This window comes from Macrobrachium rosenbergii, chromosome 21 (assembly GCF_040412425.1).
Source record: "Macrobrachium rosenbergii isolate ZJJX-2024 chromosome 21, ASM4041242v1, whole genome shotgun sequence".
Classification (NCBI taxonomy): domain Eukaryota; kingdom Metazoa; phylum Arthropoda; class Malacostraca; order Decapoda; family Palaemonidae; genus Macrobrachium; species Macrobrachium rosenbergii.
The window spans coordinates 62,615,938-62,631,525 of NC_089761.1; the positions used below are offsets into that span (position 1 = coordinate 62,615,938).

Genomic DNA, 15,588 nt, shown 5'->3' on the forward strand with positions numbered 1-15,588 from the left:
ACGTTTACATCAGACATCCTTACCCTTCATTGGCACACCTCTCTCTGCCACTAAAGGGATTCTGCTATTCTTGCTGCTCGTGTTGTTTCACCCTTTTATGTTGCTAGTATAACCCACTAGGGACAACTGGAAGCTTGCAAGACTCTGGGTCATAATCATACTTGAGTTTCTTACGAATGTTTTCCTGGTTCCAACTTACCCAGCAGAGCAAGACACTATACAGTTCTGTGGGTTCCACCACCACAACCCCCTCAAAGGTGGAAAATGTAACAACAAGGTGACATTGAATTGGTAGTGACATTTTTTAGCCTGCCATGGCTTAAGAAGGTAGCAAGGTCTGGGGTACAAACTGATGACATACACCAATGATGTTGTTCATTCTCAGCACCTTAGGTCTGTGATTGCAGGACCCTTGAAAACAGATCTGACATTATGCATAAGTGTAGCAGGCTTTGGGGCAAGAAGCTTAATGCTTCTTAAAAGTATGACTGTTAGTAAGCCTACAACACTTTTGCATTTGCATCATGATTTACATTTAAATGGTACAGTTTAAAGCGTCAGTGACACTGAAGATTTTGGGTGTAACTTTTGAGAAGTATATATGTTATACTGAGTGCTCTGTTTCTCAAAAAGTTGGTAACTTGAGGAAATGTTTTAGAATGTTTTGAGATGAAACTATTGTATCTAAGTATTAAATCTTTTCTCCTTCCTTGTCTGAAGTACTGTTCTCCAGTTTGGTCTTTGAGTACTAACTCTCATCTCAAACTCTTGGATAGAGTTCTGTCCTCAGTCAAGCTTAGTTTCCCAACTCTCAATGGTGGCCTGTAGAATAGACATAAAATGAGTGCATTTGTTTGTTTCATAAAATGTACTAACTCAGCACTCTTCTGTGCCTGACCTAGTTGTTTTTGTTCACCCTACTCAGTTTGCTGGGAGTTTTATTTTGGCTACAACTACAATGGAGAATAATCTCCCTAATGCAGTTGTGGAATCTTCTGATCTACAAATATCTAAGAGAGGAGTATATTCATTCCTGCTCTCTGCTGATCTTTCCTGAATATTGTGTATCAGTTTTATTTTCTCTTCCTTCATATTTATTTATTTATCACCTTATTCCTATAACTTCTCTCTTTGCATGTGTTGTGATGTAGAATATATAGGGAAATTAGATAGAAAAGAGAGAGAGAGAGAGAGAGAGAGAGAGAGAGAGAGAGAGAGAGAGAGAGAGAGAGAGAGAGAGAGAGAGAGAGAGAGAACACAGTGATAACGCCCAAAAGCTGTTGTTACTATCATGATTCCAATACGCTGATCGAGGCAGGATTTTTGCATGAACCATAAGCAGTATATCGTGTTGAAGCCATAAAAACAATCGTAAAAGTGAGAAATATTGGCCTTGCGATTAAGTTAACCAAATCATGAGTCAGCACAGCCTAAATGCTTACAGCAGCTGGTTCTATAACCTCACCTTCTCAGGAGGCGTTTTCATGGAAATTCCAGGAAATTGGGGCTGGACAAAGTGATGTACTTCTACAACCTCCAATCAAACATACTAGGGAGGGGTCTTTCACACACCCTCCTAAGATCACCTCCAATCAAGTCCTCTAAAGAGAGATTTGAATCACACCCACTACAGTCCTTCCAATCAGCTACTTGAAGGGGAGGCCTTGCTGATAAATCTTCCAATAGGGCTAGAAGGAGGTGGAGATTGCAGATAACAACAATTCCAAGGGTTCAACAGGCTGAAGAACGCCTGGGAGAGACAGATCAGAACTGTGTCCTTCAAGGGAGAGTACGTCTCCCCTCGCTTCCGTGTTCCCCATATAGACTGAGCCAAGTTAATAGCTCCAGAGTGATTTTGTTTTCTATCATTGTAACTTGTTAATTTTGTACTGATCCTTATAATACTAAGTACTAATTAAAGTGAAGAAATTACCGATCTTGTCTCTATACGCCTTTCTGAGAGATATCAATACTTAAATTAATTAATATAAAGAAGATAGCACATCATTAGTGAAGCAATGCTAAGGGACACATCTAGAAGAAACCAAGGTAAGATGTGAGAGACTAAAAACATACAACAGAGAGAAAGATCCTCCTTTTATAACACATGCTGGTTTCCCTTTGAAGCCCAATTGGGTTTATAATCTGTTGACTCTACCTACTGGGATTTCAGCTGAAGATTTACAGAAAGAGAGAAAGAGCAAAAAGATATGAAACAACTTACCTTACCAATGGTTTTATTTTCATGGGGCATAACCAAGGAACAATTTATCCATGAGTCAAACATTTTCATAAAAAACAATTTGATGCTGTTTTTTCCTGTTACTTTTTTACTAAAAATACTGAATGGAAGAGGTCAGAGGTAAGCTCCATGAATATACCCAACAATACATAAGTGAGCTTGTGAGTCAAAGAACATATCCAAAACTGCCTATCAGAATTTGTGTTCCTTTTTAAGAATTTGCTCTTTTACAAAGTAAGCTTTCCATTAGCAACATCTATGCACTCTACTACAAAAGCTTATACTTACAATTGTAAATTAAAACTGTACTTTACTGTATTTTTACATACCATTTGTATTGCTAAAATACTCTATAAAATACAGTACAGTACTAGTTTTATTAAGAAAAAACATAAATAGTACTGTAAATATTAGCTGAGTATATCAAGTTGGACTTGCAAACAAATCAAGATATGGACAGCCGTTCAGAACATAACTCATTCATAGGTAGAGGAGCGTCTGTACTCAGCTGAACAGCAACTATATACTAGTCAATCAGAGAGAGGTTTAAGCATAAAGCTGCCCTGAAGTCATATTGGGAACACCTAATAGTATCTTGAACATAATGGCACTCTGTATCAAGGGCTTCCTTGATAATCCAAGATCTCCTTAAGGATCTTCTTAAACTCTGCCCAGGCACCTGGCAGATAGGCATTGTCTGGTGAAGGACTAGGAACCAAAGATGAAACAGTAATACCATAAGGAGGAGGAGAAAGGGTGGGGGGTCACTGCTGGGGTGTTCTCCTCAGCACAGGAATGTTGCATGGGAGAGCATGCATCCATTTCCAGGAGCTCCCCCATCCTCTTCCTTATGTAAGAAAAAGGCCAGTGCCCTGGGCCTTATGGATTCAGTAAAAAGTACTGTACTTGGTACCCTGGGACACTTCTTGCCTGCTTTTTCAGGGCATCTGTTCCAATTCACGACTATTTATTTTCATCGGAGAAGTCTCACAGGGAGATCGTACATTCTGACATCTTGGCATGTTTGCCCGAGAGTGGGATATACTCCTGGCAGGATGGAAACACTCCCTGCCAGAGTTCTGCCAGGAAGATTGCTCCCTTTCCCCCAACTCATATGAAACCCATGACCCCAAAGGGCTAGTCTAAACATGTATATACCTTACACATGTCCAGCAACCAACCAGTGAAATTGGAATAATAATACTGAACACTATTCCATAGGACACTTAAAGCTATATATTGTACTCAGCTTTCCTCAGTAAAAAGTAGTGCCATCTTGGTGATAAAGCATTGCATAATGAAAAACCCTCAGAGCAGAAAACAGTGCTATTTACTTTCAACAGACTGGAAGAGTAATGGCAGGGCTTGCCCTGCCCTTGCCACTACTGCCACATCCGTGGAGGGGGGATGAATCATGATCTTCCTGATAGCCACTGTAAAGCAAGATAAAGAGCATTCCTGCCGTGAATCCATTTATACTCCACCCCTGTAACAACACTTGCACTATTCCAGCCTAGGCCAGCTATGACAGAACTCTTGATATTAGTTTGTCTGTCTTATGAAGCCCCAGTGGGATCATAAGGGTAACTCCTTTGAGGATGAGCAGCAATCACACTATCAAAAATACATATAGAACATTAGAGCCTAAATTTATTTTGAAGAAAACTTTAAGCATTCTATATTATCATGAAGCTTTAAAAATAATTTATCAAAGAAATCAACTGCCAAAAAAATAAATCACAAAAGCCCTGCCCTATTACACACTTTCATAGAACACCATGCCTGTAGTCTCACTTTAAAAATTCACCCCCCCCCCAAAAAAAAAAGGGATTTTGACAAAGGAAAAATCTATTTCTGAGTCCAGTCCCGTGTCAGCCGGTGAAATTCCATTACAGCACGAATTTCTAGGTATAACATTGCTAGATATACCAGAGAAAAAGAGCTTTCAGGAAAGCTGGGGTTACTACCCCCAGTCGAGCGTCTTCTAGGAAGACGTCGGTATAAGGAGGGGTGAGTGAAATACCACTACCACGGAAACCTACTCGAAAGATCTCTCCCTATCAAAATCCCCGGAACAGAGCGGTGAGCCGTTACAGCCCCCACACCAAACACCCGCCAGGACGGCGACACCAGCGCCACCTACCTCATTCCATGCTAGCACTAACCCCAGACTTGGCATGTGCAAGAGGGGGGGGAGAGTACTAGGTGATTCAGGGAGGGTCACCGGGTGACACGGGACCTTCCTCAGAAATAGATTTTTCCTTTGTCAAAATCCCTTTTCTGAGTCCAGTCCCGTGTCAGCCGGTGAAATCGTGATAGAGAATCATGCCAAGGCTGCAACTACCAGGAAAAAGAAATGGGGGGTAATCTGAAGAAAAAGGCAAAAGTTTTACCAAAATAATTTTAATTAAGCAATCTCTTCCGTGTAGCAAGAATATTAAGACTAAGGCATACTAAATCTAAGGCACATCAAAAAACTTAATACTATGAAACGTGGGGAGGTCCCCGGCACGACGGAGAAGAAGCCCCAAAAACCTTAAAATTACTTAAAGCAAGGTGAAACATGAAAAGCGCACAAAATAACTGCAAATATAACCTTAATACTATACACGTAAACTTAGGCTAAACACGTAAGAGACAAAATCAATGAGCATTAACATATACATATATCTGGGGTACGTGGAGCCAAATAAAACTGTCCAGTACCCCATAAGAAAAACAATCATGGCATGTCAGATTACACTTTTTCCATCAACAGATACAAGAAACATCAATATGAGGAGCCAGGCAGTGAGGTATAATCAACCAGGAGAATAAGCAGAGAAGTAAATGAGGCAGGCGGGCGGGGGGGGAAAGGAAAGGATAAGGATATGATTAATTAAGGTGGGGAGATGACACTTCCCACAGCTATGGTAGAAAATTTCAGGGCTTGAGCGATTTTAAATAGTGGCGTTTAAACACTAGAGGTGATTTTCAACCCGTAAATTTAGATAACTCTGAAAAGTCCATATTATGAAAGTAATTAATGGAAGTAGCAACTGCTCGAATATCATGAACCTTGGGAACTGAATCTGGGTTGGCCTGTTTAATGAAATATAGAATTTGTTGTCTTATAGCATTTAGTGAAAGAGTACCACTTTCTTTCTCCTGATAAAAAGAGGACCCGACTTACTCTGTGGAGTTCTTAAAAGGTAAGATTTAAGTGTATAAACTGGACATAAAGACTGGTCTTGAGGAAGGGGCACCACCTTCCAAGGAGACCACCTGTCCTGTGGGTCTTCGTTCTTAGCTAAAAATCTAGGGTCAGGGGAAAGGAGGACCTCTCCAGGATGGGAGGAAGTTCACATAATTATCACCTCTAGTGAGAGCTGACAGCTCTGAGATTCTAGCACCTGAAGCCAAGCTAATCAAAAATAAAGTCTTCCTTAACAGATCCTGATAAGAGCAATGAAAGTTATCCATCTCTGATGCTAACTTGAGGACGTCATTGAGAAACCACGTAACAGACTGTGGGCGTGATACTGGTCTCAGACGAGCGCATGCTCTGGGGATAGATGAAAAGTAGGAATCTGTAAGGTCGATTTTAAAGCCGTAAAGAAATACTTTCTTTAATGCTGACTTGACTGTGGTAATAGTGGCCGGAGCAAGGCCTTTCTCAAACAATGATCTAAAGAAGGAAACTCCTAAATTAGCTGTCATGATTTTGGCTTCAGATGCTTTTAGGAAGGAGGCTAATTTTTTGACTGCTGAGTCATACTGTCTAATAGTAGAATCTCTTTTATCTGATTCTAAAACAGAGTGTTGACAGGGTCAATGTTTGCTCCTTTTTGGGCTGCGAATTTTATAAAGTCCATAAAACTAGGGCATTCTGAATTCTTGAGGAAGCTGACACAGTCTTGGTTTGTACTGTCTGAGTCAGAATGGGCTTGGGAATCCAAGACTCCGTAATCCCAGTTCCTGAAGAAGAGGGAACCAATTGCTCTTGGCCAATAGGGGCTACTAGGGCTAATTGACCTTTGAATGTCCTGAGTTTGTGTAAAACTTTCAGCAGTAAATTTATTGGGGAAAAGATAAATCTTCTCCCAATTGTTCCAATCTACTGTCATTGCGTCTATGGCATACGCCTGAGGGTCCAGGTTGGGGGCCACATAACAGGGGAGCTTGAAGTTGCTCTCCGTTGCGAACAGATCCACTTGGAGGCCCGGAACCCGGCGGCAAATCCATTTGAAAGATTCCCACGCCCAGGGACCACTCCGTCTCCAACGGAGTAGTCCTGGACAGGGAATCCGCCACCACGTTCCGCACCCCCGCTAGGTGGGTGGCTGACAGGTGCCAGCCGTGCTTGTTCGCCAGGGAGAAGATAGCAACCATTACTTGGTTTACTCGGCCTGATTTGGAGCCGCCCCTGTTGATGCAATGAACTACCACTGCGCTGTCCAATACCAACCTGATATGAATCCGGTTGGGGGAGCGGATTTTCTTCAGAGTTAGAAAGACCGCCATAGCTTCCAGGGTATTTATATGGAACTGCTGAAACATTGTGGACCACGTTCCTTGTACTTTTTGTTTTGGTGAATATCCCCCCCAGCCGCTTAGGGAAGCGTCTGTGTGAACAACTAGTGCCGGAGGGGGAAATTGAAGCGGAACTGTATTGGACAGGCCTCTGACCGAGGTCCAAGGTCGCAATCTTGTCTTTAAGATTTGAGGAATAGAGGAGACCTTGTCTCTGAGCTTGACATTGGCTCGACTCCGCCACACTCTGTTTATGTCTTTAATTTCGCTTTTAATAGCAGGTCTGTCACTGAGGCAAACTGAAGAGATCCAAGGACCCTTTCTTGGGACCGGCGGGATGCTGATGGATTTTTGAGGAATCTCCTGAGAGAGATGCTATCTCTTTCCTCTTGGGAGGCGGAAGAGACAGCGTGTGAGATGACAGATCCCACTGGAGACCCAACCACTGAAACCGGGACTCGAGTCAGGCGGGACTTCTCTCTGTTCAGTTGAAAACCCAGCGACTCCAGGAAATTGATGACTATGGACGTAGCTTTCTGACACTCCGAACTGTTGGTGCCCAAATTATCCAATCGTCCAAATATGCTGCTAGGGATATCCTCGAGACCGGAGTTGTTGTACTACCGTGTCCGCCAGCTTTGTGAATATCCTGGGTGCAATGTTCAGACCGAAGGGCATGACCCTGAAGGAGTAGGCTTGATTCCCGAGTCTGAAACCGAGGAACTGAGAGAAGTTCCGCGCAACCGGGACGTGATAATAAGCGTCTGAAAGATCGATAGAGGTGGTGACGGCTCCACGCGGAAGTAGAGTCCGTGATTTTGAGCTACCGTAAGCATGCGAAATTTGTCGCATTTTATGTAGAGATTTAGACGCGACAGATCCAGGATCACTCTTTGCTGATCGGAGTCTTTTTGGGAACAGTGAATAACCTGCCTTGAAACTTTAGGTGCCTTACTTTCTTTATTGCTCGTTTGTTGAGCAATTCTGTCACGTAATCCTTTAGGATTGATGTGGGTGGCTGGTAAAACCTGGTTAGAGGAGGAGGGTTTTGATCCAGCTCCATCCTAGTCCCTTGGACACAATGCTGTGTGCCCAAGGGCTGAAGGTCCATTGGTCCCTGAACCAAAACAGGCGACCGCCTACCTGTGTTCTCTCAGTGGGAGGGAGTGGGTTTATTCCCCTACCACGTCCAGGTCTTCCCCTTGGGGTGGTGTTGGGCTTCCTCATGAGGGGCTTTGCCTCTTCCTCCCTTGCAACCCTATTAAGGCCGTGAAAGTAACCACGGCCCTCATATGTGGGGTTGTACGCCGGTGAAGCCACATAGGAGGGTGCAGCTGGTTGGACCAGCACATACTGTTGGGGGTGAGCCTTGGAAGTAGAAGGCTGTGCTACTGCCGAGACCGGGACGGCTTGGACTACCGCCTGATGGTGGGGCCTCTTATGCCTCCTGAAGCGTTTACCTCCTCTCGATTGGGGGCCGGCCGATTCTGGGGTCTTACGCTTATAGGCAGAAATGCCCCAGCGAGAACGAAGACTCTGGTTGGCCGTGTAGCCTCGGCCATAACGTTCGTGACCTCCTCTTCAGGGAAGAGGTTAGGTCCCCAGATCGAGCTTTTAACGAGCTTGTTAGGCTCGTGGCGGATAGTCGCATCGGCAAAGATGAACTTCCTACATTCCAGTCTGGCCATGATAAATTCAAACAAGTCAGACTGGAAGCCAGCCAGCAAGGATTTAGCCAAAACTTGGAAGAATGGGTCGTCCGAGCAGGAGACGGCAGTAGCTTCAGTAAGGCATAACGGAGTTCAAGGACCGGGCTAACTTAACCCGAGCATCAAACTCCGCTTTCAATAAAGCTTCCGGCAGCTTGGGGAGCTGCTCACTGAATTGGCGTGGAAGCGCAGAAGGGGTCCAGCTTCCCGACCGTGAAAGTGGACGGGGCGCCTAACCAGAACTCATTACTTCCTGGGAATACCAGGAAGTAGGGTCTGTCTCCCTTAGCTGTGGTAACGGATTACCATCAAAGCACGCCGGGCCGTAGCCAGAGCGACTTTGTCCAAGCAAGGGGTGGGTAGGTTGTCTCCCAGGGCAAACATAGTAAAGTTGCCCTTGAAAGGAGTCAATTTTGTGTTGTCTGCCTGCCACTCCGCCAGAGTGCGCAGAAGAGCCGACTGAGCTTGGTCCCTAGGGACGATGACAGTCTCCCTAGGAACCTTGTCTGACCGAATCCAAGCTTCCTCCGTAAGCCTCACGAAGCCTGGGTAAGGGGGCAGGAGATCGGGGAAGAACTCCAATTCCTCCAACCGCCTCGTGCCAAGACCATCAAGTGTCAGCTTGCCATCATGTTGATGGCCCGGAGTGCGAAGCGCCAAGGGTTACCGACATCGAACGGCGGAGGTCCGCAGTGTCGGGGATAACATACTGTGGTTCGGCTGGGGTGGGTGAGCCATTCCCGCCAGTATGTTATCATGACTGGCCAACTTCTCAGAGATTTTGTTAAATCTCGAATCTAGGTCCTCTGTAAATCGCTTATAGAGCTGATTGGCAAAGGCCTCTGCGTCGAAAGCAGGTTGGCGAGGAGGGCTTGGTTTTGCAGCCCTCTTACTCGCGCTTTGCTGGAGGAACCAGACTTGCTCCCGGAGGCTACAGGTCCTGAAACCTTAGCCTTCGACGGGGAAGGGCGATGCCTTCTTGGAAGTCGAGACTTGTAGCCCTTCGCCTTCCATGAAGTCTTCAACTTCAACTTGGGGATAGCAGACGGAGCTCTATCACCCAAGGAGGAAGACTTCACAAAACCTGCGAAAGAAGAAATGGATGAAGCAGGGAGTCAAATAAAGGGGGCCCGCCCCAACAACCTCACTTACCTCACCACTTACCACCTGGTCCTGCTCTATGTTCATCGGTTCCAGGTTAAGATCCATGGCGGCTACATCCTCCGAGACCTCAGCGTAGAGGATATCCGCTTGGGGAGGCTGGGTCTCATCCCGGATTTGCTGGATGATAGGGGTGGCAAGGTCTTCAGGCACTGCGGCCGCCACCCGTGCGCCGGGTAGAGCAAGTCCTCAACCTGGCGCCGAGGACGAGGGCTTCCCGACGGAACGTTCCTGCCAAACCCAGCCACCCAGGCCCGGAGGGATTCCAAGGCAGACTTCTTGGAAGCTTCATCCGCCTGTAAGAAAACCAACAATTAGCTAAGAACGAAAACCATTCGGGGAACCTCATAAACAATATACAATATGAGGAGCATAAAGCAGGAGTAATTTAAAGACTGTCACTTACCGACTCATCCTGGACAGTTGTGCAGAGAGCGAAGCAAACCTCACAACCATCAGGGTGCCAGACAACCAGGTCATCCAGTCGGACCGCACAACCAGCGTGGGTCCGGCAAACTACGTGACCGTAAGGTTGTTGGAGGGAGGCGGTGCACCCCGGCTCCTCACAGCTTAACAGTCTGTAAGTAGAAAAGTACATGAACCTCCCACCCTAAGCAAACTAAAGCTGGCAAGGCCGGAAACTCAACTACAACCGAATACTCCGCGGAGAAGAACTCCCTTATCATAAACTGGGCCAATAAGCTCTAAATTACATAGAGTGGAAGGTAAGGTTTTCAGACCCCGGAGTACTCCGGGAATGAAGGAAAGAGAGACCAGGAACCAACCATAAGGGCTGCCAGTAAAATAACGGCGGAGCCCCGGTATAGGACCGACTCACGTATATAATATATATAATGAATTAAGGAGAGTACTCCTGTAGATAAACAGACTTATCTAAAAACAATAACAAAAATAATAACAGTAACAAGTGATGGTAAAAACTCAAGAGGACGGAAGGATCCGCTCCTCTATAAAATGAAAACCTTCCGCCCTTACTTCCCGCCGGAGAAACAAGACGGGTAAAATGCTCGTATGTTCATAACATAGGCTGAAGCAAATATATTACCAGATCAACGAACCCGGACGGGAGACGAGGAATGGATAGTGACTCGAACACGTTCGAGTAAACAAACCACCAACCCCAATACAGCGATGCTAGGGACGATATGGGAGGGAGCTAATCCCTCAACCAACAGGAGAAGTCCCTGAACTCAGAGAAAACGCCATCTAGCGTCACCCGCATGAGTAGAGCAAGGCTGGAGAGAGGAGGAGGGGGAAGGAGGAGTAGGCTACCAGGAAGGAACAGGAGACGGGAGAAACTCACCCGCTCAACTGCACCATACCTCCCAGACAATGAATCTTGGAAGGGTATTTACGACTGGAAGCAACGCAACCCGAAGCCCGACTCCTACCTAGGCGAAGCCTAATATGGACCTAACCTAATATAGGCTAGGAAAAGGAGGGCAGAAGGGAGGAGGAAGCAACAGGGAGAGAAATTTTGTGCCGAGAACCAACCGGGATCGAGAATGGCGGGCAAGGGGGCGACTAGCCTAGAGGAAACACATCCAAAGAACTCGATTCCCCCCAAATGGAGGAAGAGAACTAAGGGGCTCACTCTGCCCACCGAAAAACAATCCCGGAGGAAACAGCAACTAAAACTCCCTCAACCTGAACTCCCCACCCAGGGCAAGGGGATGGAAGCAAACAAGCCTACTCCACAAAATAACCATCACACATAAAAAACTAAAAAGTGCTCAACAGAGAGCGTAGCCTACCACGGGAAGCGGTTAGATCTGAGGCTGCCGCCAGCACACCGAGGTAAACCACCCAAAAAAATAATAAAAATAAAACTAAAAGAGAGCACCATCTTCAAGCAAAAATTAATTAGCCTAGTAAGACCAAAAATAAACAGGAACCCAACCTGGGGGGTACCTAGACGGGCATCACTCCCACAAAGGCCGGTAGGCCAATTGAAACAAAATTCATAAGGGGGAGCCACCGCAAGGAACCACCAGGAAGGGAACCAAGGGGGCAAAACCTATCTATAACGACGAGGAGACAACTCCAACTGAAAAGAACAGAAGGAGTCGCCTCGCGGTCGACATGGCTGGCGGGGGACGCCGTGGCGACATAATAAGATCTCAATATTTATGAAAATACGAGACCGTAACAGCCAAAAATAGAACAAAACCCCACAAGAAGATGGTACTTAACTTGAAATGGTAAAGCTGCTCGACGCCATCACAGAATGCAGAAAATTCCAAAATAATGGAGACGAGCACACAAAAGAAACAGCGAATTCACGTGCTAGAAAATGGAATGAGGTAGGTGGCGCTGGTGTCGCCATCCTGGCGGGTGTTTGGTGTGGGGGCTGTAACGGCTCACCGCTCTGTTCCGGGGTTTTGATAGGAGAGATCTTTCGAGTAGGTTTCCGTGGTAGTGGTATTTCACTCACCCCCTCCTTATACCGACGTCTTCCTAGAAGACGCTCGACTGGGGGGTAGTAACCCCAGCTTTCCTGAAAGCTCTTTTTCTCTGGTATATCTAGCAATGTTATACCTAGAAATTCGTGCTGTAATGGAATTTCACCGGCTGACACGGGACTGGACTCAGAAAAGAAAAACTGAAAACTTGAAAAAGATATTCAAAATGTATTAAAACCTATGTTGCAAAAAGTGCTGCATATATGTACATTCATCTTGGGAAAAAAAATTGAGATTTTTCAGTGACATTTTTTCTTAATACAATGTAGTGTATTGAAATTTCAGATATTCAGACTATAAATTCTAATAACTATCCCCATCTGTCCACTGAAAAGTATTCTGCAACAATATATAAAAAAAACCCTGGTTCACTTAAACTCTACTCACTTTATGGTTGCTAGCAAGCATAAGTCGCATTTTGTCCACTGGGGTCTTCATCATTACGCTTTCATCAGCTATGTTCATGTCAGATATCATCTGCTGAAACTTTACTTTCACCTAAAAAGAAAGCAAAAATTGTGAGATTTCATAAATTGACAGTACTACATCACAATACAAGAAAAAGCCAACTTACTGTCTCAAAGACAAAAAAACTGTGGACTTGACAATAAAAAAATTAGCAGGTATCTTGTATAAAACCATAATATTAAATTCTGTAAACAGGTATATTATACAGGATAAAAAATACACTCTCTGAGCAAAGAGTACAGACACTTCTCACATTACCTGTTTACAACCAGCTCTTAGACCAGTCATATGCAACATGAAAACTGTGCTTTTAAATTGCTCACTCTGTATGCAATCAATTGAATAAATGTGTCTGTCTGTCTGTCTGTTTACCCCTCTTTCTCTACTACATTGTGTATGGTTATTTTATTCCAGCACTGACAAAAGAACATCCCCTTAACAAAATGTTATAGATATAATGGTGTTTATATGTAAACACATTGCATTATGTATTTACTTCTACTACTGTGTGTGTGTGTGTGTGTGTGTGTGTGTAGATTAAGCTGACCTAATGCTTACACAGGTTCATGATAACAGTGTCATCTCAGCCACAAAAATTTCCTCAACCTTCCACCTCCACAAATCAGGAGTCTGGCCCCTTCCCTCCCCCACAAGTTCCCCTCAACCTCCTCCAATCTCAGGGGATAACTACACAGAGGTAATGAATTTCTGAATGATAAAATTTACAAACATAATGAAAATAAAACACAAAACTGTAAGTTGAATATTATAAATTATTTTGAAGGTCACTTGAATTAATGTTTTTGTTAGGTAGTCACTGTGTAACCCTTGCCTACTGACAAGCCCGTGTGTGTTTACATAAAGGTGCACTGAATGTAAACATGACATTTTTGTGATAAAGTTTTATATATACTTACCAAGTAATTTTTATATAAGTAGTCACAAGTCGCACAGAAGCTAAAATTTTGAAATTTGTGGTAGCGCTATTTTCGATTTGGGTAGGTGACTAACCCCAGCCACTTTCGGGGAAAGAGAGGAACAACTCGGCAAAGAGCTTCAATTTGTTTGTGCCCTTCTGTCCATGCGAGGGGAGGAGGGAGGGCTCCGATCATGTAACTGCTTGGTAAGTATATATAAAACTTAACTTTATCATAAAAAAATTTCATTTTTATATATGTAACTTACCAAGTAATTACATAGCTGAATGCCACACTGACAGGAGGTGGGATGCATGGACACATCTAATCCAAAACATCAGTAATGGTAATGAATTTGAGAACAGAAAAAATTGCTAGCATTCTTACACTGCTTGTTGTTCCTTACCTGGTAAGAGAGCTACTGCAGGAAGATACTGCCTCTGGATGGTGCTTATCTTATCCTGTAGTGGCATGGCAGTATAGCCATAAAGCGCCTACTACTTCAGTGGGAACTTTGCAGTGAAGGACATTTCCGATGGCTAGCAAAGTATCCAATGTTGCCCCTGTTCTGGGCACAGTACCACAAATAAAAACAACCTGAGAAAACAACGCACTCACCTACACCACATAATAAAAACCACCACCCATCCGCTAAAAAATTGGTGGGCACTCCAGGCACACAGTACCCCCCGGCTTCCCTAAAACTCAACACCCTATGTTAAGGCAAAGGGAAAAAAGGCTGGAAGGGATGCTTCCTATGCTTCTTCCCCCAACACCATGCCTGCCACTGACAACGGACCCAGGGTGCTGCAATTTTCATAAATTGTTTCCACTTCCCGCACATAATGGGTTGCAAAAATCGACTTGCAACTCCAATTAGTTGCTTGAAGAATGGAGAAGAGAGACAAGTTGTGTTTAAAAGCTAACGAAGTAGCGACCGCTCTAATTTCGTGAGCTTTGACTCTAACTGAGAGTCAGAAAATGCCAGGGCATTCTTTGACAGTGGACGAGAAGGGTTTCCCAATGAGCACCATAGGTTACTCACCGGTCCACAGATTTTCTCAGTTCTGTGCAAATACAGTACTACCTTAATGCCCTCACAGGACAAAGAGCTCACTCTTCCTCTTCTGGTCCCAAAATCTCCATCAGATTCTTAATAATAAACAAATGAAGCCAGGGTTTAGATGGGGTCTCATTCTTGGCTAAAAATCCCAAGGTAAAAGAACAGACTGCATCCCCTTGGGAGAAGCCAATCTGCTTAGTAGTTGCCAAAGACACAAGAAAAAGGGTCTTTCTGGTGAGATCTTCAGGACCTTAAATACAGCAGAAAATCTGCTATCTCCACTATAGATGTCTCAGATGACGAGATGTTTTCTCTTTTGCACCAAGTACAGAAGACTGTTGACTTGGCTTGGTAGACTTTGCTGGAGGATTGACGTCTACATCTAGCAATAGCCTCTGCAGCCGATCTTGAAAAGCCCTTTGCTCTAATGAGCTTCCTGACAGTCTGCATCCTGGTAGGGCCAGAGTGGACAATCTTTGATGGAACCTCCTGAAGTGGGGCTGTCTTGAGTAAACCTGGCTTTTGAGGGAGCAGCCTTGGAAAATCCACCAGAAGTCTGAGAAGATCAAGGAACCACTCCTTCGAGGGCCAAAATGGGGCTAATCAAGTCACTGACACGTTTTAGTGGGTCTGAAGTTTGTTTATGACTTCCCTCACCATGTTGAATGGTGAGAAAGCATAAAGACCCTTGTTCGACCAGTCTTGTAGCATGGCATCCATTGCCCATGCTAGAGGATCCAGGGCTGGTGAACAGAACAATGAAAGACGATTATTCCCGGAGGTTGCACATAGGTCTAGGATCAGCTTTCCCTACAGTTTCCACAGATCTAAGCAGACTAGAAGGTCCAGGGTCCATTCTGTGGGGAGAACCTGTCTGATGGCTCAGCTCATCCGCCAATACATTCAGTTAGGATTCTGGTCTGCTCAGAGAAGGGCCCCTCACTGCCTTGCAGAGGGAGAAAGAGTGAGTCCCTCCTTGTTTCCTGATATAAGTAGGGCAGTGGTGTTGTCTACGTGTACTGTCAATGTCTTG

General features: G+C 44.7%; 1 protein-coding gene across 4 annotated transcripts in view; it reads right to left on the reverse strand.

Moving 5' to 3' along the window:
• Positions 1-15,588, reverse strand: part of dia (diaphanous related formin 1) — a 266,481-nt gene that overhangs the window by 141,347 nt on the left and 109,546 nt on the right. For all 4 annotated transcript variants that reach the window (XM_067123916.1, XM_067123917.1, XM_067123918.1 and 1 more), the window contains exon 4: positions 12,495-12,605. In XM_067123916.1, coding sequence (XP_066980017.1) covers positions 12,495-12,605 — 111 coding nt within the window. The remainder of the gene's footprint in view (positions 1-12,494; positions 12,606-15,588) is intronic.